General features: G+C 48.9%; 2 protein-coding genes across 5 annotated transcripts in view; one reads left to right on the forward strand and one right to left on the reverse strand.

The window, feature by feature from the left end:
- The window catches only part of IMMP1L (inner mitochondrial membrane peptidase subunit 1), a 147,525-nt gene extending 146,897 nt beyond the window's left edge, over positions 1 to 628 (reverse strand). The window contains exon 1 of one of the 2 annotated variants that reach the window (XM_063944457.1): positions 480 to 628. The gene's annotated coding sequence lies outside the window, so the exon portion shown is untranslated. The remainder of the gene's footprint in view (positions 1 to 479) is intronic. The other variant, XM_063944454.1, reaches the window with a different exon arrangement.
- ELP4 (elongator acetyltransferase complex subunit 4) overlaps positions 580 to 23,668 on the forward strand; it is a 563,638-nt gene continuing 540,549 nt past the window's right edge. The window contains exons 1-2 of one of the 3 annotated variants that reach the window (XM_063944452.1): positions 580 to 828; positions 3,600 to 3,635. In XM_063944452.1, coding sequence (XP_063800522.1) covers positions 651 to 828; positions 3,600 to 3,635 — 214 coding nt within the window. In that variant the 5' untranslated portion in view covers positions 580 to 650. The remainder of the gene's footprint in view (positions 829 to 3,599; positions 3,636 to 23,668) is intronic. The other 2 variants (XM_063944453.1, XM_063944451.1) reach the window with 2 other exon arrangements.

Below are 23,668 nucleotides of genomic sequence, written 5' to 3' on the forward strand. Positions count from 1 at the left end.
AAAAAGCTTTACTTTTTGTGCCCTGTCTCCTGCGGAGCCGCTATTCCCCATGGTCCTTTCAGGAACCCCAGCATCCACTAGGACGATAGAGAAAAATACCTGAAGTACCAATCACAATTATGGAGATGTCACTTCACCTATTTCAATAACTGCAAGTGGGCTCAAGTTCAGAACATGGATTAGCATAACTAAATACCTCAAAACACAATCCATGTGGACTATTGGGAATAGTAACCTTTGGAGAGCGGAGCGGAGCTAGCTACCGTCCCCAAAGCATGGCGAGCAAAGCAAACCAGCAAAGGTACGCGTTATAATGTTCTGAACAAGTTTAATGATGTTCTGAAACAGTTTAGTTATGCTAACCCAGGGGGTCCCATGTCCTGAACCTGAGACCATCTTGAACCCTGTCAGTGTCTGCCCGTTACGCCTTACTAAAAGATATAAATGCTTGGTTTCCCAGAGGGAGAATAATACATCACCTACACATTCACAGGACCAAGGATGTTATGAGGCCGGGCCAGTGAGAACAGCTGATTGCTACACTTTAACACTGAGTCACACGATTAGCCGGCTGTACAGAAAGCCGGCTGCTGATTGGTTACTGCTGCGCCTTCTCTCCCATAACGCAGCGCGCCGCTGACGGGTGAACCATGATGGCGGCGCCCAGCGTTCCCTGCATGAGCGGCCGAGCTATGTCTGCCGGGGCTGAAACCAGTTTCCGGAGGAAGGTGCGGGGAAAGCTCCCGGCCATACGGGGAACCCGGCCTTCTGTGCACAATGGGCAGCTGCTGGTGTCCTCCGGCGTTTCGGCCCTGGATCATATCTTAGGTGTGTGGCTGGTAGTGATAGGAGCCCTGGTCACTGTCACAGCATTAAGCTACGCCATGCCGGGCAGTGGCTGAGTCTGCAAGAGAACAGTGGGGCAAATGTATTAAGCCTGGAGAAGTGATAAAGCTGTGATAAGTGCAAGGTGATAATGCACCAGCCAATCGGCTCCAATATGTACATATACAGTTAGGAGCTGATTAGCTGCTGTGTTATCACCTTGCACTTATCACTGCTATATCACTTCTCGGGTGTAGTACTGGTGACCGCTGGTCACCGGGATCCCGGCAGCATAACGACGCCGGGATCGCGGCAGGGAGGGGCGAGTGCAGCAAGCCCCTTGCGGGCTCGCCACGCTGCGGGCTCGGTGGCGACCTGCGGTTGCCATGGGTTCTATTCCCACTCTATGGGTGTCGTGGACACCCACGAGTGGAAATAGTCCCTGTTGGTCGGCATGCCGACCATCGGGATAGTGAGCCGTCGGGCTTGTGGAGGAGGTCATGTGACTGGCGGTCAGCTGACCGGCGGTCACATGAATACCACCCTCACTTCTCCAGGCTTAATACATCTGCCCCAGTGTCACTTTTACACCTTTGCACAAGGATGCTATGTCTTAGCACAGAATCATGTGCTGCTAACCTGTCAGTGCATGGGACTTTGGGAGGAGATGTATCAAACCTTCTAAAGAGAACAAGCGGAGAAGTTGTTCCTAGCAACCATCAGATTATTGCATTTTATGAAATGTACTAGATAAATGATAGCTAATATCTGATTGGTTGCTAGGGGCAACTCCTCCACTTGTCCTGTTAGAAGGTTTGTTACATGTTGCCCTTTGCATACTACACCCCCTATGTCATAGGTCTGCAAACTCTGTGCTCAGGACCCCACACAGTGCATGTTTTACAGGTGTATTAATTACTCACAGACATTTTAAAAGGTCCGCAGGTGGAGATAATTATTTCACTTATGATTCTGTGAGGAGACCTGCAACCCATGCACTGCAGACCCACTAGGTACAAAATGCTCTGTTCCTGGACTTCCCTCTTAATTTATGATTTCCATCACCTGTGTTGAACTAGTTAAATTATAAGAAAGCTGTTTCTTCACAGGTGTTTGCAATAATAAATTAAGAGGGAAGTCCAGAAACAGAGCATTTTGTACCTAGTGGGGCGGGTCATGTTGGAGGGTATGGCACTGTGTGGGGTCCTGAGGACCAAGTTTGCAGACCTGTGCCCTATCTTATAACTGCATTCCAAGCACTCCTTTTCAATGAATATTAAAGAGAACCTATCACATTTGTGTTTATCGCTTGTTCGGGAGGCATTCGATATGCTGGCTGTCGGGATCCCGGTGCTCAGCATACTGACGCTGGGATCCACCATGCAAGGGGCTCTTTTGCGCTCGCCCCGCTGCCAGTATGCCGGCGCCGGGATCCCAAGCGTCGGTATAACAGTACACCCTGCTTGTTCATATAGTGCCTACTGTTATGTTGGTGTATAAAACAATAAATCCGTTGTCTATATTCCTTTTGCACGGTCCAGACCATATACTCAGAAATTGTTTTCACCACGTACATAAGCTTATCTTCTGATGAGAGGGTTGTCTCCTAGGATTACATTGCACCCATCTGCAGAGCACATATGGTTACTATTCATTTTATCCATAAATGGTGGCCTTCTAAGTCACCGGACCTAAACCCAATAGAGTATGTATGGGATATTCTGGATGATGCCTGAGATGTGTCCATCACCATCAACCAGACGTCAGTTGAGTGACTTTATGCCAGAAGAAATTTTCTTGCGTGCCTACTGTACACTTGTTTTCCAATATTAAATATTGGAAAACAAGTGTACAGTAGGAACGCAGAAAATTTCTTCTGGCATAAATATTCATCTCGGGGGACTGTGAAGGCCATATATATATATATATATATATATATATATATATATATATATATATATATATATATATTAGTACATTATGGTTATTTTTGAGGTATGTTTTGGCTTATTTGTCTTTGATGTAGCCAACCTATTTCTAAGATCAGTTTTTCAAGTGACTTTGGAACATTGGATGGAAATGTATCACGCCTTCTAAAGAGTGAAGAAGTTGCCCATAGAAACCAATTAGCTTCAACCTGTAACTGTATAGAATGTACTTTATAAATGCTAACTAGAAGCGTGTTGCCATGGTCAACATCTCTACTTATTCACTCTTAAGGGGGGTACACACGGAGCGATAATCTAAGCAATCTGACTAGACTGCTTAGATTTTCAGCAACATCGTTCCGTGTGTAGCCCCCTCAGCTATAGCGATGCGCGGCCCCGCACATCGCTATCGCTGCTGCTAGATTGGCCTGCATGCAGGCCAATCTAGCGGGTCGCACGCTCAGCACAGATCTAGCGGGTCGCACGCTCAGCACAGATCGCGCTGTGCTGAGCGCCGGGAGAGATGTGTGCTGAGCGGTTCGCTCAGCACACATCTCTCCCAAATCGGGCCGTGAGTACTTGCCTTTAGGAGGCGTAATACATCTCCCCCATTATTGTCTAAGATTTGCTGATAATGTAGCTGACTCTATTCTTTCTGTCGCCTTGATATACCCCGTGTTAAGGAACACAAAAGCATAACAGATCTACACCCATGATTAATGGTTGGTAGGTGTGTCACTTTCTATCTGCACTCGCACATAAATGTAGATTTTTGCCTCTGTGTGTCGTAGCCAGTAGTGTTACTAATATGTTGATTAAACTGATATTAGTTTTTTTTCTTCACAGGTGGTGGTCTAGCTGTTGGAACGCTACTTCTGATTGGTCAGTACCATTTGTTTTAAATGATATGTTATCATCCCTCCCAACATGATCCCCTCCTGGTTGAGGTTGGGATGCCGGCGGCCAGGATTCCGGCCGCTAGAATGCTGACAGGGGTGCGGGCGCAATGAAGCCCCCTGTGGGCTCGCTGTGCTTGCCACAGTTTCTAGTCCCACTACGTGGGTGTCTTGGACACCCACAAGTGGCAATAGCCCCTGTTAGCCGGGATTCCGGCTGGCGGCATTGTCAGTGATCGGGATTCTTGCGTTGGATCCCGACTGCCGGCAACATAACTACATCCCTCCTCTCCAGGAGGTACACAATGCTCTGCTTCTGGACTTTTCTCTTGATTTATGATTGCCGGCACCTGTGTTGAACAGCTTAATGCATAAGAAAGGTGTTCAGCACAGGTGACGACAATCAGAAATCAAGAGGGAAGTCCAGGAGCAGAGCATTCTGTCCCTCCTGGAGAGGGTCATGTTGGGGCATATGTGTTACACCCTTTTCTCTGACGTCCTAGTGGATGCTGGGGACCCCGTCAGGACCATGGGGAATAGCGGCTCCGCAGGAGACAGGGCACAAAATGTAAAAGTTTGACCACTAGGTGGTGTGTACTGGCTCCTCCCCCTATGACCCTCCTCCAAGCCTCAGTTAGGTTTTTGTGCCCGTCCGAGCAGGGTGCAATCTAGGTGGCTCTCATAAAGAGCTGCTTAGAGTAAAAGTTTTGATAGTTTTATTATTTTCAGTGAGTCCTGCTGGCAACAGGCTCACTGCAACGAGGGACCTAGGGGAGAAGAAGTGAACTCACCTGCGTGCAGGATGGATTTGCTTCTTAGGCTACTGGACACTAGCTCCAGAGGGACGATCACAGGTACAGCCTGGATGGGTCACCGGAGCCGCGCCGCCGACCCCCTTGCAGATGCCGAAGTAAGAAGAGGTCCAGAAACCGGCGGCTGAAGGCTTTTCAGTCTTCATGAGGTAGCGCACAGCACTGCAGCTGTGCGCCATTGCGCTCAGGCACACTTCACACCGGCGGTCACTGAGGGTGCAGGGCGCTGGGGGGGGCGCCCTGGGCAGCAATGTTAATACCTTTCTGGCTAAAAAAAATACATCACATATAGTCCATGAGGCTATATGGATGTATTTCACCCCTGCCAGGTCTCAGAAAAACCGGGAGAAGAGCCCGCCGGAATAGGGGGCGGGGCCTATCTCCTCAGCACACAGCGCCATTTTCCTACACAGCTCCGCTGCTAGGAAGGCTCCCAGGCTCTCCCCTGCACTGCACTACAGAAACAGGGTAAAAAACAGAGAGGGGGGGCATTTTTTGGCGATATTATATATATTTAAGCAGCTATAAGGAAACAACACTTATATAAGGTTGTTCCTATATAATTATAGCGCTTTGGTGTGTGCTGGCAAACTCTCCCTCTGTCTCCCCAAAGGGCTAGTGGGGTCCTGTCTTCTATCAGAGCATTCCCTGTGTGTCTGCTGTGTGTCGGTACGTGTGTGTCGACATGTATGAGGACGATGTTGGTGTGGAGGCGGAGCAATTGCCGGTAATGGTGATGTCACCCCCTAGGGAGTCGACACCGGAATGGATGGCTTTGTTTATGGAATTACGTGATAATGTCAGCACGCTGCAAAAGTCGGTTGACGACATGAGACGACCGGCAAACCAGTTAGTACCTGTACAGGCGTCTCAAACACCGTCAGGGGCTGTAAAACGCCCTTTGCCTCAGTCGGTCGACACAGACCCAGACACGGACACCGAATCTAGTGTCGACGGTGAAGAAACGAACGTATTTTCCAGTAGGGCCACACGTTATATGATCACGGCAATGAAGGAGGCTTTGCATATCTCTGATACTGCAAGTACCACAAAAAGGGGTATTATGTGGGGTCTGAAAAAACTACCTGTAGTTTTTCCTGAATCAGAGGAATTGAATGACGTGTGTGATGAAGCGTGGGTTACCCCCGATAGAAAACTGCTAATTTCAAAGAAGTTATTGGCGTTATACCCTTTCCCGCCAGAGGTTAGGGCGCGCTGGGAAACACCCCCTAGGGTGGACAAGGCGCTCACACGTTTATCCAAACAAGTGGCGTTACCGTCTCCTGATACGGCCGCCCTCAAGGATCCAGCTGATAGGAGGCTGGAAAATACTCTAAAAAGTATATACACACATACTGGTGTTATACTGCGACCAGCAATCGCCTCAGCCTGGATGTGCAGTGCTGGGGTGGCTTGGTCGGATTCCCTGACTGAAAATATTTATACCCTGGATAGGGACAGTATTTTATTGACTATAGAGCAATTAAAGGATGCATTCCTTTATATGCGAGATGCACAGAGGGATATCTGCACTCTGGCATCAAGAGTAAGTGCGATGTCCATATCTGCCAGAAGAAGTCTATGGACACGACAGTGGTCAGGCGATGCGGATTCCAAACGGCATATGGAAGTATTGCCGTATAAAGGGGAGGAATTATTTGGGGTCGGTCTATCGGATTTGGTAGCCACGGCAACAGCCGGGAAGTCCACCTTTTTACCTCAAGTCCCCTCCCAGCAGAAAAAGACGCAGTCTTTTCAGCCGCAGTCCTTTCGTTCCTATAAGAACAAGCGAGCAAAAGGACATTCATATTTGCCCCGAGGCAAAGGAAAGGGTAAGAGACTGCAGCAAGCAGCCCCTTCCCAGGAGCAGAAGTCCTCCCCGGCTTCTGCAAAGGCCTCAGCATGACGCTGTGACCTTACAAGCGGACTCAGGGGCGGTGGGGGGTCGCCTCAAGAATTTCAGCGCACAGTGGGCTCACTCGCAGGTGGACCCCTGGATCCTGCAGGTAGTATCTCAGGGTTACAGGTTGGAATTCGAGAAGTCTCCCCCTCGCCGGTTCCTAAAATCTGCTTTGCCAACGTCTCCCTCAGACAGGGCGACGGTATTGGAAGCCATTCACAAGCTGTATTCTCAGCAGGTGATAATCAAGGTACCCCTTCTACAACAGGGAAAGGGGTATTACTCCACGCTATTTGTGGTACCGAAGCCGGACGGCTCGGTAAGACCTATTCTAAATCTGAAATCTCTGAACCTGTACATACAAAAATTCAAGTTCAAGATGGAGTCACTCAGAGCAGTGATAGCGAATCTGGAAGAAAGGGATTTTATGGTGTCCTTGGACATCAAGGATGCTTACCTTCATGTCCCAATTTGCCCTTCACACCAAGGGTACCTCAGGTTCGTGGTACAAAACTGTCATTATCAGTTTCAGACGCTGCCGTTTGGATTGTCCACGGCACCCAGGGTCTTTACCAAGGTAATGGCCGAAATGATGATCCTTCTTCGAAGAGAAGGCGTATTAATTATCCCTTACTTGGACGATCTCCTGATAAGGGCAAGATCCAGAGAACAGCTGGAGGTCGGAGTAGCACTAACTCAAGTAGTGCTCCAACAGCACGGGTGGATTCTGAATTTTCCAAAATCCCAACTGATCCCGACGACACGTCTGCTGTTCCTAGGGATGATTCTGGACACTGTTCAGAAAAAGGTATTTCTTCCGGAGGAGAAAGCCAGGGAGTTATCCGAACTCGTCAGGAACCTCCTAAAACCAGGGACAGTGTCTGTGCATCAATGCACAAGAGTCCTGGAAAAAAGGGTCTCTCTGCTATGGTGGTTGCAGAGTGCTCATCTGTTAGAGGGCCGCTGATTCGGCATACAGAACTGGGTCCTAGTGACCACGGATGCCAGCCTGAGAGGCTGGGGAGCGGTCACACAAGGAAGAAACTTCCAGGGCGTGTGGTCAAGCCTGGAAACGTCTCTTCACATAAATATACTGGAACTAAGAGCAATCTACAATGCTCTAAGCCTGGCAAACCCTCTGCTTCAGGGTCAGCCGGTGTTGATCCAGTCGGACAACATCACGGCAGTCGCCCACGTAAATAGACAGGGCGGCACAAGAAGCAGGAGGGCAATGGCAGAGGCTGCAAGGATTCTTCGCTGGGCGGAAAATCATGTGATAGCACTGTCAGCAGTGTTCATCCCGGGAGTGGACAACTGGGAAGCAGACTTCCTCAGCAGATCTTCACCCGGGAGAGTGGGGACTTCATCCAGAAGTCTTCCACGTGATTGTAGTCCATTGGGAAAGACCAATGGTGGACATGATGGCGTCCCGCCTCAACAAAAAACTGGACAGGTATTGCGCCAGGTCGAGAGACCCTCAGGCAATAGCTGTGGACGCTCTTGTAACACCATGGGTGTACCAGTCAGTGTATGTGTTTCCTCCTCTGCCTCTCATACCCAAGGTACTGAGAATTATACGGCAAAGGGGAGTAAGAACGATACTAGTGGCTCCGGACTGGCCAAGAAGGACTTGGTACCCGGAACTTCAGGAGATGCTCACGGAAGATCCGTGGCCTCTACCTCTAAGAAGGGATCTGCTTCAGCAGGGACCGTGTCTATTCCAAGACTTACCGCGGCTGCGTTTGACGGCATGGCGGTTGAACGCCAGATCCTAAGGGAAAAAGGCATTCCGGAAGAGGTCATCCCTACCCTGGTCAAAGCCAGGAAGGAGGTGACTGCACAACATTATCACCGCATTTGGAGAAAATATGTTGCATGGTGTGAGGCCAGGAAGGCCCCGACAGAGGAATTTCAACTGGGTCGATTCCTACATTTCCTGCAAACAGGATTATCTATGGGCCTCAAATTAGGGTCCATTAAGGTTCAAATTTCGGCCCTGTCGATTTTCTTCCAGAAAGAATTGGCTTCAGTTCCTGAAGTCCAGACTTTTGTAAAAGGAGTACTACATATACAGCCCCCGGTTGTGCCCCCAGTGGCACCGTGGGATCTCAATGTAGTTTTGGATTTTCTCAAATCCCATTGGTTTGAGCCACTCAAATCGGTAGATTTGAATTATCTTACATGGACAGTAACCATGCTACTGGCCCTGGCTTCAGCCAGGAGAGTGTCGGAATTGGCGGCTTTATCGTATAAAAGCCCATATCTGATTTTCCATTCGGACAGGGCAGAATTGAGGACGCGTCGTCATTTTCTGCCTAAGGTGGTATCAGCGTTTCACCTGAACCAGCCTATTGTGGTGCCTGCGGCTACTAGCGATTTGGAGGATTCCAAGTTGCTGGACGTTGTCAGAGCATTGAAAGGACGGCTGGAGTCAGAAAATCTGACTCGCTGTTTATACTGTATGCACCCAACAAGCTGGGTGCTCCTGCTTCTAAGCAGACGATTGCTCGTTGGATTTGTAGCACAATTCAACTGGCACATTCTGTGGCAGGCCTGCCACAGCCTAAATCTGTCAATGCCCACTCCACAAGGAAGGTGGGCTCATCTTGGGCGGCTGCCCGAGGGGTCTCGGCATTACAACTCTGCCGAGCAGCTACGTGGTCAGGGGAGAACACGTTTGTAAAATTCTACAAATTTGATACCCTGGCTAAGGAGGACCTGGAGTTCTCTCATTCGGTGCTGCAGAGTCATCCGCACTCTCCCGCCCGTTTGGGAGCTTTGGTATAATCCCCATGGTCCTGACGGAGTCCCCAGCATCCACTAGGACGTCAGAGAAAATAAGAATTTACTCACCGGTAATTCTATTTCTCGTAGTCCGTAGTGGATGCTGGGCGCCCATCCCAAGTGCGGATTGTCTGCAATACTTGTACATAGTTATTGTTACAAAAAAATCGGGTTGTTTATTGTTGTGAGCCATCTTTTCAGAGGCTCCTACGTTATCATACTGTTAACTGGGTTCAGATCACAAGTTGTACGGTGTGATTGGTGTGGCTGGTATGAGTCTTACCCGGGATTCAAAATCCTTCCTTATTGTGTACGCTCGTCCGGGCACAGTATCCTAACTGAGGCTTGGAGGAGGGTCATAGGGGGAGGAGCCAGTACACACCACCTAGTGGTCAAACTTTTAAATTTTGTGCCCTGTCTCCTGCGGAGCCGCTATTCCCCATGGTCCTGACGGAGTCCCCAGCATCCACTACGGACTACGAGAAATAGAATTACCGGTGAGTAAATTCTTATTTTTCAGACCAAAATCCCTGCAATTCCCCGGCATTTCAGTGCGGGGTCGTTTGCAGGTCTCTGCCTGACGGGGGGTCACACATAGAAGCAAATTACCGGGTTAAGAGTTTTTCCTGCTAATTTGTAGATCAAAACGGGTATTTAGTCTGTGTAAAAGGTGTCAACCCGGGTCAAAATTCCCTGGTCTCCAACCCTGGTGAATTCCTGGTTCGAAGTCCTGGGAATTTCAACCTGGGTTGACCCTTTCATACAGAAAAAGAACCCGTGTTTTTTGTCAAATTACCGGGTAGAACTGCTTCACCCGGTAATTTCATTTTCAGTGTGGAAGGGGTATTACGGTATTAATTTAACAGCGTAAAGATATTTTTAGTTCCCTCTAGTCAAATGGCATTACGGAGAGATGACATGTCTTATCTCAGAGTTTTCCAAACTCTGCCATTACAGTTCAGGTTTTAAGGATGTAAATGCTCAAGTCCAGATTGTTGAATCAAATTGACTGAGGTACTAATTAAGTCACCTGTGCTCAAGCATGGCTATCCTTTAATCCAGGACTGTAATGGCAGAGTTTGGGAATCTCTGCATTATCTGTTTGGAGTATAGCGTATATGTGCAAAAGCTGTGTTAAAATTAAGCAGTTCAATACTAGTAATAGCAATGGGGGTATGTTCCTGAGTTCAAACATTGATTCATGCATAGTAGATTTTTAAGGACTCAACCTTCCTCCGTACGTTTACACTGTTCTGACTGTATCATTTGTCTACACTGTCCATATAAGAAAGAAATATTGTAAGTATGCTAACAGCACATACAGTATAAGTGGCAATTCAATTAAGTGCGATGTTGAATAGCGCCGGGAAAGAGTGCCCGGAGCTATTCAATTAGAAATGAAGTGTTTTTTTTTTCTTATTGCCATTTTTTATTAAATAGGCAAATACAAAGACATCAAAAATAAGCCAACACAATAAACAAAGTAGATGGGAAGCAAACAGTCAAACACACAGCGAAGGACTGGGGCCTTAGTTCGACCCTGGCATTCGTGAACGCGCTTTACTGGGTGTGTGCCACGAGTCATGGGGGCGTGGACTCATGGCACACCCTCATTACCATGGCGACAGTTGCTGGGGGCGTGGAGTCGCGACACGCCCCCATTTCCATGGAGACCATGGAACTAGAGAGCCAGAGGCTGCGCTGCACGCAGCCTTCCTGGCTCTCTGAGTGACCGGTTCGGCCCACCTGCCCAGTCTGGCCACTCAAACACATATGTAACATCTGCAGACTATACAGAGAGCATAATCCAATGCTATACACTAACTACTCTAATGTGTGCAGGAACAACCACCCGAAACATAAACAAACGTAAATAACATACAGACTGTAGCTCCTACTAGTATGGCCAGTAAAAGTCTATCTATCTAATCTATCTAATCTATCTAATCTATCTAATCTATCTAATCTATCTAATCTATCTACCACTGCTAGCAAATTGGTAAAATCCCATTATCAAATTCCTGGACTAATCACATTCCTCTGCCAAATGGAAAATGTCTCCAAATTAACTAATACAAAATATCTCCAGCTGTATTATGAGACTATGGGCCGGATGTAATGACACCCAAGTTTGGTAACCGTGCGGGATGCCAGACAAACTCAGACATTTTTTTTAAAGGGGCAAGCACTTACAAGGCAAAACCATGTGATTGCCCCTTTAAAAAAAAAAAAATCAGCGTTCGGCCGATCTAGGGCATCGTTACATCCGGCCCCATATATCTAATACTGCAAGAGCACTACTTGGACCCAGTAATGGCTCCAGTTAGAGTCCTGTGATTAAAGGTCTGCAGAGTTTAGAACCTTGTTAATAACTTATAACAGGATCACCGCCACAGCTAGTTAACTTAATTAGCCCTTAGTAACTTATAAAGCCCTCTTAAATATCTGTGGCACAATTTAATCCCTGCAATATTGCCGCAGCTCATCATGTCCATTTTAAATGTAATCAGTACTACTGATATGATAGAGGATCAGTAAATCGGTTTAAATGTCCGTAACGCTGCATATAACTATATAGCATCAATCCAATGGGTCAGCTCAAAGATAATAAAAAAACTCCTTTAATGCCCTTATGCATGTCTTCGCATCCATAGATTTACAATTTCCCTATAAACATAAAAATAAAAAAAAACCTCATGAAAATCAAATTTTCTGCCCCGGACTGCGTGCAGATATTGAGTATTTGCAAAATTAGATCATTGACCTAAAACTGTCCCTTTAAATTCTGTAAGGGTTTTTGCATGTTTCTATCCATATATGTTTGGGTTGTACAGTAGAACTTTTAAGAAAGGGTTAACGCTCTACGATTAACGGTTGCATATAATACAAAGGGAACATAGACCACGTGCAAGAAGAAAAATGCCAGTCTCTAAGTAGACAATTTCAGGTGGTGTGATCCAAGCATATGCTCTAGTCATGGAGAATTTTCCCAGCCCTGCCTTTGAGCAAGCAGTCCCAAGTAATGTTGCTGGAGACACAGGTCTACAGGATCCATAGGGGTGAAGGTGGCAGGCTTACTAATACTTACTGGTTAGTCCATAACACTGATTTTCAGTCCAGCGGGAGCATATAGCCCACACCAAGATGCAGGTAGTCGGAACTGATTTCTGATGACGGCTCATAACTGTCCCCTCTTCCAACTTCCAAGATGGGCTCCCATTCATAGCCCCTCTGATTAGATTGTCTCCAGCTTCTGTGGTGGATCCAGGGGTGCAGCGAGGGTGGCTTCGGTGGAGCGCGAGCTCCTGGTGCCGGAAAAGTTAAAGGGCGCGCCGCCTGCCCCTCCCCCCCTCCGCCTGCTATACCATGGGTGGAGGGACAGTCAGCCATAGAGGAGGAGGAGGAGGAGGAGGAGGAGAGGCAAGGGGGTGCACACTGACTTAACTCGGATACTAGGTAGGGAACAGGGCAGGCCAGGGCGCCAGGCAGGAGACACGGACAGCCAGCACATACAGGAGCTCTGCCGTCCTCTTTATACGTTTCACTGTATGCTTGTAGCTGTGCAGCGGGATTACTTCTGTCCTGCTACATCACTCTCTGTCCCCTCGGCTGCAGCACCTCTCTGGCCCAGCTACTGCTGCAGCACCTCTCTGCCCCAGCTGCTTCTGCAGCACCTCTCTCTGCATTAGAAACTGCAGAGTAACATGAATAAGCGGCTCTACTGTGGCATAACGTATATAAGCGACTACTGTGGTGTGACGTGTATAAACGGCTCTACTGTGGCATAACGTATATAAGCGACTACTGTGGTGTGACGTGTATAAACGGCTCTACTGTGGCATAACATGTATAAGCAGCTTTACTGTGTTGTGTAACGTGTATAAGGGCATAAAGTGTATAAGTGTTACTACTGTGTAGTGTAATGTGAATTGGTAATATTCTGTGGCCACTCCCCTTTCCCATGAAGCCACGCCCCTATACTTTTATTGCACGCCTTAGGCATGTAACATGCACCCAATCCAGTACAGGAGAGGGGGCACCAAAACATACCCTTGCTCCGGGCTCCATGGAACCTAGCTACACCTCTGGCTGGATCCAAATCTTTCTTAGAGATCTTATTACTACTTGTTGTTTTTTGGGGCTGGTCCACTCCTCAAGTGCTGCCCTCTCTTCTTTGGGACCCCTTACCAGCTATGACTCCATGATATCTGGGCTCCTCAAGCTCACACAATAGACCGTACTGACAGATAAGTGTAATGACTTGGGATCACTTGTCTTAGGTTATATCCCCCGTTATTTGTGTCCCAGTGAATATATGGGATACACCCTGTAAGTGTTGGGATTATTTGCTTACTTCGGGCATGATTCAGCGGTAGATGCTATTGCAGCTATGACTGCGTCTTATTACACAGTGCGACTGTGTCTTTATGCTAATTCTGCAGCCGGTTTTCATACTGAGGCACCCACCGGCACAAAGACACACAATTAGACACTGCGCCAGCCTTATGGAGGTGCAGGACGTCTGCCTGAACATGGCCGCCAGTGCAACGGCGGCAGAAGATGCAGCTGCTGGGTGCAACATGCCCACATATGGCTAGCCACACCACTGTTACGTCTCAAGAACATCCACTGATGTGCCTCCCCCTGCGTCCAAATTCGATGGCTTGAGGCATTATACATGGGGGGCGCAGTGCATCTCGAACGCAAGTGGCAACTGAAAATGTTGGCCGCTGTGTCTGACATCGCCACGGTGTTCTCCTCTGAATCACGCCTTTTAGGTTTATTATATTGTCATGCTTTAGGTTGGAAATGTTACCAAGTCTGCAAAAGAGCTATAACCATACTAGGAATGACCTATACTATGGTAGGTACAGCCTGGGCCCAGCAGCTGGAGTCACCACTTAAAGCCAGTGCCGGAGATCCGCCCGATAATTGCATAGTTGTGTATGCAGGTGCGTTAGCCGGTAAACGGCCTAAAACGCTCATGCAATCGGTCAGATCAGGAGGTCGCATCTTACTGAGCTAACTTACTAAGCTTTCTCTATCGTCCTAGTGGATGCTGGGGTTCCTGAAAGGACCATGGGGAATAGCGGCTCCGCAGGAGACAGGGCACAAAAAGTAAAGCTTTTCCAGATCAGGTGGTGTGCACTGGCTCCTCCCCCTATGACCCTCCTCCAGACTCCAGTTAGATTTTTGTGCCCGGCCGAGAAGGGTGCAATCTAGGTGGCTCTCCTAAAGAGCTGCTTAGAAAAAGTTTAGCTAGGTTTTTTATTTTACAGTGATTCCTGCTGGCAACAGGATCACTGCAGCGAGGGACTGAGGGGAGAAGGAGTCAACTCACCTGCGTGCAGGATGGATTGGCTTCTTGGCTACTGGACATCAAGCTCCAGAGGGACGATCACAGGTACAGCCTGGATGGTCACCGGAGCCGCGCCGCCGGCCCCCTTGCAGATGCTGAAGTCAGAAGAGGTCCAGAATCGGCGGCTGAAGACTCCTGCAGTCTTCTAAAGGTAGCGCACAGCACTGCAGCTGTGCGCCATTTTCCTCTCAGCACACTTCACACGGCAGTCACTGAGGGTGCAGGGCGCTGGGAGGGGGGCGCCCTGGGAGGCAAATGTAACCTATATAAAGGCTAAAAATACCTCACATATAGCCCCCAGAGGCTATATGGAGATATTTAACCCCTGCCTGATTTCTCTAAATAGCGGGAGACGAGCCCGCCAGAAAAGGGGCGGGGCCTATCTCCTCAGCACACGGCGCCATTTCCTCTCACAGCTCCGCTGGTCAGGACGGCTCCCAAGTCTCTCCCCTGCACTGCACTACAGAAACAGGGTAAAACAGAGAGGGGGGGCAAATTTATGGCGATATTTTGATATAACAAAGCAGCTATAAGGGAGCACTTATTATAAGGCTATCCCTGATATATAGATATAGCGCTTTTGGTGTGTGCTGGCAAACTCTCCCTCTGTCTCCCCAAAGGGCTAGTGGGTCCTGTCTTCGTTAGGAGCATTCCCTGTGTGTCTGCTGTGTGTCGGTACGTGTGTGTCGACATGTATGAGGACGATATTGGCGTGGAGGCGGAGCAATTGCCAAATATGAGGATGTCACCCCCTAGGGAGTCGACACCAGAATGGATGCCTTTATTTATGGAACTACGGGATAGTGTCAACACGCTAAAGCAGTCGTTTGACGACATGAGACGGCCGGACAATCAATTAGTGCCTGTCCAGGCGACTCAAACACCGTCAGGGGCTGTGAAACGCCCTTTGCCTCAGTCGGTCGACACAGACCCAGACGCAGGCGATGACTCCAGTGGTGACGGTGACGAATCAACCGTATTTTCCAGTAGGGCCACACGTTATATGATTTTGGCAATGAAGGAGGCGTTACATTTAGCTGATACTACAGGTACCACTAAACAGGGTATTATGTGGGGTGTGAAAAAACTACCTATAGTTTTTCCTGAATCAGAAGAATTAAATGACGTGTGTAATGAAGCGTGGGTTGCCCCTGATAAAAAGCTGATAATTTCAAAGAAATTATTGGCATTATACCCTTTCCCGCCAGAGGTTAGGGAGCGCTGGGAAACACCTCCTAGGGTGGACAAGGCGCTAACACGCTTATCTAAACAAGTGGCGTTACCCTCTCCTGAGACGGCCGCACTTAAAGATCCATCAGATAGGAGGATGGAAAATATCTAAAAAAGTATATACACACATGCAGGTGTTATACTACGACCAGCTATAGCGACTGCCTGGATGTGCAGTGCTGGGGTAGTTTGGTCAGAGTCCCTGATTGAAAATATTGATACCCTGGACAGGGACAATATTTTACTGTCGTTAGAACAAATAAAGGATGCATTTCTTTATATGCGTGATGCACAGAGGGATATCTGCACACTGGCATCACGGGTAAGTGCTATGTCCATTTCGGCCAGAAGAACTTTATGGACGCGACAGTGGACAGGCGATGCGGACTCAAAACGGCATATGGAAGTTTTGCAGTATAAAGGGGAGGAGTTATTTGGAGTCGGTCTATCAGATTTGGTGGCCACGGCTACAGCCGGGAAATCCACCTTTCTACCTCAAGTCACTCCCCAACAGAAAAAGGCACCGACCTTTCAACCGCAGCCCTTTCGTTCCTTTAAAAATAAGAGAGCAAAGGGCTATTCATATCTGCCACGAGGCAGAGGTCGAGGGAAGAGACAGCAACAGGCAGCTCCTTCCCAGGAACAGAAGCCCTCCCCGGCTTCTACAAAAGCCTCAGCATGACGCTGGGGCTTCTCAAGCGGACTCGGGGACGGTGGGGGGTCGTCTCAAAAATTACAGCGCGCAGTGGGCTCACTCGCAAGTAGATCCCTGGATCCTGCAGATAATATCTCAGGGGTACAGGTTGGAATTAGAGACAGATCCACCTCGCCGTTTCCTGAAGTCTGCTTTACCAACGTCCCCCTCCGAAAGGGAGACGGTTTTGGAAGCCATTCACAAGCTGTACTCTCAGCAGGTGATAGTCAAGGTACCTCTTCTACAACAAGGGAAGGGGTATTATTCCACTCTTTTTGTGGTACCGAAGCCGGATGGCTCGGTAAGGCCTATTCTAAATCTGAAGTCCTTGAACCTGTACATAAAGAAGTTCAAGTTCAAGATGGAGTCACTCAGAGCAGTGATAGCGAACCTGGAAGAGGGGGACTTTATGGTATCCTTGGACATCAAGGATGCGTATCTCCACGTTCCAATTTACCCCTCACACCAGGGGTACCTCAGGTTCGTTGTACAAAACTGTCACTATCAGTTTCAGACGCTGCCGTTCGGATTGTCCACGGCACCTCGGGTCTTTACAAAGGTAATGGCCGAGATGATGATTCTTCTTCGAAGAAAAGGCGTATTAATTATCCCATACTTGGACGATCTCCTAATAAGGGCAAGGTCCAGAGAACAGCTAGAGATGGGATTAGCACTGTCTCAAGAAGTGCTAAAACAGCACGGGTGGATTCTGAATATTCCAAAATCCCAGTTAATGCCGACAACTCGTCTGCTGTTCCTAGGGATGATTCTGGACACGGTTCAGAAAAAGGTTTTTCTCCCGGAGGAAAAAGCCAAGGAGTTATCCGAGCTTGTCAGGAACCTCCTAAAACCAGGAAAGGTGTCTGTACATCAATGCACAAGAGTCCTGGGAAAAATGGTGGCTTCTTACGAAGCAATTCCATTCGGCAGATTCCACGCAAGAATTTTCCAAAGGGATCTGTTGGACAAATGGTCAGGGTCGCATCTTCAGATGCACCTACGGATAACCCTGTCTCCAAGGACAAGGGTGTCTCTTCTGTGGTGGTTGCAGAGTCCTCATCTATTGGAGGGCCGCAGATTCGGCATACAGGATTGGATCCTGGTGACCACGGACGCCAGCCTGAGAGGCTGGGGAGCAGTCACACAAGGAAGAAACTTCCAGGGAGTATGGACGAGCCTGGAAACGTCTCTTCACATAAACATATTGGAACTAAGAGCAATATACAATGCTCTAAGCCAGGCAGAACCTCTGCTTCAAGGAAAACCGGTGTTGATCCAGTCGGACAACATCACGGCAGTCGCCCATGTGAACAGACAGGGCGGCACAAGAAGCAGGAGTGCAATGGCAGAAGCTGCAAGGATTCTTCGCTGGGCAGAGAATCATGTGATAGCACTGTCAGCAGTGTTCATCCCGGGAGTGGACAACTGGGAAGCAGACTTCCTCAGCAGACACGATCTTCACCCGGGAGAGTGGGGACTTCATCCAGAAGTCTTCCACATGCTGGTAACCCGTTGTGGAAAGACCGATGGTGGACATGATGGCGTCTCGCCTCAACAAAAAACTGGACAGGTATTGCGCCAGGTCAAGAGATCCGCAGGCAATAGCTGTGGACGCGCTGGTAACGCCTTGGGTGTACCAGTCGGTGTATGTGTTTCCTCCTCTGCCTCTCATACCAAAAGTATTGAGAATTATACGGCAAAGAGGCGTGAGAACGATACTAGTGGTTCCGGATTGGCCAAGAAGGACTTGGTACCCGGAACTTCAAGAGATGATCACGGAAGATCCGTGGCCTCTACCTCTAAGGAGGGACTTGCTTCAGCAGGGTCCCTGTCTGTTTCAAGACTTACCGCGGCTGCGTTTGACGGCATGGCGGTTGAACGCCGGATCCTAAAGGAAAAAGGCATGCCGGAAGAAGTCATTCCTACTTTGATTAAAGCGAGGAAGGAAGTAACCGTGCAACATTATCACCGAATTTGGCGAAAATATGTTGCGTGGTGCGAAGATCGGAGTGCTCCGACGGAGGAATTTCAACTGGGTCGATTCCTACATTTCCTGCAATCAGGATTGTCTATGGGTCTCAAATTGGGATCTATTAAGGTTCAAATTTCGGCCCTGTCGATTTTCTTTCAAAAAGAATTGGCTTCAGTCCCTGAAGTCCAGACCTTTGTTAAGGGAGTGCTGCATATACAGCCGCCTGTGGTGCCTCCAGTGGCACCGTGGGATCTCAATGTGGTTTTGGAATTTCTAAAATCTCATTGGTTTGAACCACTAAAAAAGGTGGATTTGAAATATCTCACATGGAAAGTGACCATGCTTCTAGCCCTGGCTTCGGCCAGGAGAGTGTCAGAACTGGCAGCTTTATCTTACAAAAGCCCATATCTGATTTTCCATTCGGACAGGGCAGAACTGCGGACTCGTCCGCATTTTCTTCCTAAGGTGGTGTCAGCATTTCATCTGAACCAGCCTATTGTAGTGCCTGCGGCTACAAGTGACTTGGAGGACTCCAAGTTACTGGACGTTGTCAGAGCATTAAAAATATATATTGCAAGGACAGCTGGAGTCAGAAAATCTGACTCGTTGTTTATATTGTATGCACCCAACAAGATGGGTGCTCCTGCGTCTAAGCAGACGATTGCTCGTTGGATCTGTAGCACAATCCAACTTGCACATTCTGTGGCAGGCCTGCCACAGCCTAAATCTGTAAAGGCCCACTCCACAAGGAAGGTGGGCTCATCTTGGGCGGCTGCCCGAGGGGTCTCGGCATTACAACTCTGCCGAGCAGCTACGTGGTCAGGGGAGAACACGTTTGTAAAATTTTACAAATTTGATACTCTGGCTAAGGAGGACCTGGAGTTCTCTCATTCGGTGCTGCAGAGTCATCCGCACTCTCCCGCCCGTTTGGGAGCTTTGGTATAATCCCCATGGTCCTTTCAGGAACCCCAGCATCCACTAGGACGATAGAGAAAATAAGATTTTACTTACCGATAAATCTATTTCTCGGAGTCCGTAGTGGATGCTGGGCGCCCATCCCAAGTGCGGATTATCTGCAATAATTGTACATAGTTATTGTTAACTAATTCGGGTTATTGTTGAAGGAAGCCATCTTTCAGAGGCTCCGCTGTTATCATACTGTTAACTGGGTTTAGATCACAAGTTGTACGGTGTGATTGGTGTGGCTGGTATGAGTCTTACCCGGGATTCAAAATCCTCCCTTATTGTGTACGCTCGTCCGGGCACAGTACCTAACTGGAGTCTGGAGGAGGGTCATAGGGGGAGGAGCCAGTGCACACCACCTGATCTGGAAAAGCTTTACTTTTTGTGCCCTGTCTCCTGCGGAGCCGCTATTCCCCATGGTCCTTTCAGGAACCCCAGCATCCACTACGGACTCCGAGAAATAGATTTATCGGTAAGTAAAATCTTATTATTTCATACATTAAATATTTGTGCAGGAAGTAGTTACCGGTCTGTATAATTGTATTTTCTCTAACGTCCTAGAGGATGCTGGGGACTCCGTAAGGACCATGGGGAATAGACAGGCTCCGCAGGAGATGGGGCACTTTAAGAAAGCTTTGGACTCTGGGTGTGCACGCACTCCTCCCTCTATGCCCCTCCTCCAGACCTCAGTTTTACACTGTGCCCAGAGCAAGATGGGTGCACTGCAGAGGGCTCTCCTGAGTTCTCTGCCTAAAAGCATTTTTGTTTGGATTTTTTCTTTCTATATTTTACTTTTTCACAGGGAGCACTGCTGGCCACAGGCTCCCTGCATCGTGGGACTGAGGAGAGAGGAGCAGACCTTCTTGTCAAAGATAGGCTCTGCTTCCTCGGCTACTGGACACCATTAGCTCCAGAGGGGGTGAACGCAGGTTCTTACTGGGCGTCCACCCCCGGAGTCGCGCCGCCGTTCTCCTCACAGAGCTAGAAGTACAGAAGACAGAAGTCGTCAGGCGGCAGAAGCCTTCAGCTTCACTGAGGTAACGCACAGCACTGCAGCTGTGCGTCATTGCTCCCATACACCTCACACACTCCAGTCACTGTAAGGGTGCAGGGCGCAGGGGGGGGGGGGCGCCCTGGGCAGCAATATAAACCTCTGCATGGCAAAAAGACTATATACATGTACAGATGGGCTCTGTACATGTATATAAAAGAGCCCCCGCCATATTTCACTAAGTTTGAGCTGGACAGAAGCCCGCCGCCGAAGGGGTGGGGCTTCTCCCTCAGCACTCACCAGCGCCATTTTCTCTCCACAGCACTTCTGAGAGGAAGCTCCCCGGACTCTCCCCTGCTTACACACGGTGAAAGGGTGCTTAAAAGAGAGGGGGGGGGGGGGGGGCGGCACATAATTGGCGGTTTACATATTAACAGCGCTGCTGGGGAAAAACAATTTGTGTTGGTCTCCAGGGTTATTGCACTGGGGTGTGTGCTGGCTTACTCTCTCTCTGTCTCTCCAAAGGGCCTTGACAGGGATACTGTCTTCAGGAAAGGGGTTTCCTGTGTGTGTGTGTGTGTGTGTGTGTGTGTGTGTGTGTGTGTGTGTGTGTGTGAAGTGTGTCGGTACGCGTGTCGACATGTTTGACGAGGAAGGCTCGCTTAATGTGGAGGGGGAGTGCTTGAATGTCAGGTCGCCATCGGCAACGCCGACACCGGAATGGGTGGATATGCTGAATGTCTTGAATGCAAATGTCAATCTATTGCATAAAAGATTAGACAAAGCAGAAGCTAGGGATCAGTCAGGTAGCCAGTCCATGCCTGTCCCTGGGGCGCCAGTTCCTTCGGGGTCTCAGAAGCGCACCATATCCCAGATCGATGACACAGATACTGACTCTAGTGTCGACTATGAAGATGCAAAATTACAGCCAAAGGTGGCTAAGGGTATACGGTACATAATTATGGCCATTAAAGAGGTTTTGCATATTACTGAGGATCCCTCTGTACCTGACACGAGGGTACACATGTATAAAGGGAAAAAGCCTGAAGTCACTTTCCCATCCTCATTTGAACTAAGTGACTTGTGCGAAAAGGCTTGGGAATCTCCGGATAGGAGACCACAAGTTCCCAAAAGGATTCTCATGGCGTATCCTTTTCCACAAACTGATAGGATACGCTGGGAATCTTCGCCAAAAGTTGACAAGGCGCTGACACGTTTGTCCAAAAAGGTGGCACTGCCTTCTCAGGATACGGCTTCCCTCAAGGAACCTGCTGATCGCAGGCAGGAAATTACCTTAAAGCACATTTACAATCATTCCGGTACTATTGCTCGACTGGCTATGGCGTCGGCCTGGGTTTGTAGTGCGGTTGTAGCATGGGCAGATTCCTTGTCTACGGAAATTGACACCTTAGATAGGGACGCCATTCAAATGACCATAGAGCATATCAGAGATGCTGCCTTGTATATGAGGGATGCTCAGAGAGACATTTGTTGATTAAGCTCCAGAATAAATGCTATGTCTATTTTTGCTAGGCGGCTCTTGTGGACCCGACAGTGGACGGGAGATGCCGATTCAAAGCGGCATATGGAGTCCTTGCCTTACAAGGGGGTGGAGTTGTTTGGAGACGGCCTCTCAGATCTTGTCTCTACTGCTACGGCTGTTAAGTCAAATTTCTTACCTTATGTCCCCCCGCAACATACAAAAAAGGCACCTCATTATCAAATGCAGTCCTTTTCGTTCCAATAAAAACAAAAAGGTACGTGGATCATCCTTTGTTGCCAGAGGGAAAGGCAGGGGAAAAAAGCTGCACACAGCAAGTTCCCAAGAGCAAAAGTCCTCCCCCGCGTCGGCAAAGTCCACCGCATGACGCTGGGGCTTTCCGGGGGGGGGGGGGGGGGGGGGGGGGCAGGTCTGGTGGGAACTCGTCTTCGATTTTTCAGCCACGTCTGGGTTCACTCGCAGGTGGATCCCTGGGCATTAGGGATTGTTTCCCAGGGATACAGGCTGGAATTCGAAGACTTGCCTCCTCGCCGATTTTTCAAATCGGCTCTGCCGGTTTCCCCGTCAGAGAGGGAGCTAGTGTTGACAGCAATCCAAAAATTGTATACTCAACAGTTGATTGTCACAGTTCCTCATTTCCAGCAAGGAGAGGGATATTACTCAACCCTGTTTGTGGTCCCGAAACCGGACGGTTCGGTCAGACCCATTTTAAACCTGAAATCTCTGAACCTGTACTTGAAGAGGTTTAAGTTCAAAATGGAATCACTCAGGGCGGTCATCGCCAGCCTGGAGGGGGGGGGGGATTGGATGGTGTCCCTGGACATAAAGGATGCTTACTTTCATGTTCCGATATTCCCCCCGCATCAGGCGTTCCTGAGATTTGCAGTGCAGGACTGTCACTACCAATTTCAGACGTTGCCGTTTGGGCTTTCCACGGCCCCAAGAATTTTCACCAAGGTAATGGCGGAAATGATGGTGCTCCTGCGCAGGCAGGGGGTCACAATTATCCCATACTTAGACGATCTCCTCATAAAGGCGAGATCTCGGGAGAGGTTGCTGGACAGCGTGTCTCTGTCCATGAAGACGTTGCAGTTACACGGCTGGATTCTCAATATACCGAAGTCCCAGCTAGTCCCTACAACGTGTCTGACCTTTTTGGGGCTGATTCTAGACACAGACCAGAAAAAGGTTTTTCTTCCGATCGAAAAGGTTCAGGAACTCCTAGCCATGGTCAGGAACCTATTAAAACCAAAAAAAGGTTTCAGTGCATCATTGCACCCGGGTCCTGGGGAAGATGGTGTCTTCCTACGAGGCCATCCCTTTCGGCAGGTTCCATGCGAGGACCTTTCAATGGGACCTTTTGGACAAGTGGTCCGGGTCCCATCTACAAATGCATCAAAAGATCACACTGTCTCCCAGGACCAGGGTATCTCTCCTGTGGTGGCTAAACAGTGCTCACCTACTAGAAGGTCGCAGGTTCGGCATTCAGGACTGGGTCCTGGTGACCACGGACGCAAGCCTCCGAGGCTGGGGAGCAGTGACACTGGGAAGAAATTTCCAAGGTCTCTGGTCAAGCCGAGAGTCTTGTCTCCACATCAACGCCCTGGAGTTGAGGGCCATATACAACGCCCTGCGTCAAGCGGAGGAATTGCTTCAGAGAAAACCGGTTCTGTTTCAGTCAGACAATGTTACGGCAGTGGCTCATATAAACCGCCAAGGCGGTACAAGGAGTAGAATGGCCATGGCAGAAGCGACCAGGTTTCTACGCTGGGCGGAAGGCCATGTAAGCGCGCTGTCAGCGGTGTTCATCCCG

Source organism: Pseudophryne corroboree, chromosome 11 (assembly GCF_028390025.1).
Source record: "Pseudophryne corroboree isolate aPseCor3 chromosome 11, aPseCor3.hap2, whole genome shotgun sequence".
NCBI classification, from domain to species: Eukaryota; Metazoa; Chordata; class Amphibia; order Anura; family Myobatrachidae; genus Pseudophryne; species Pseudophryne corroboree.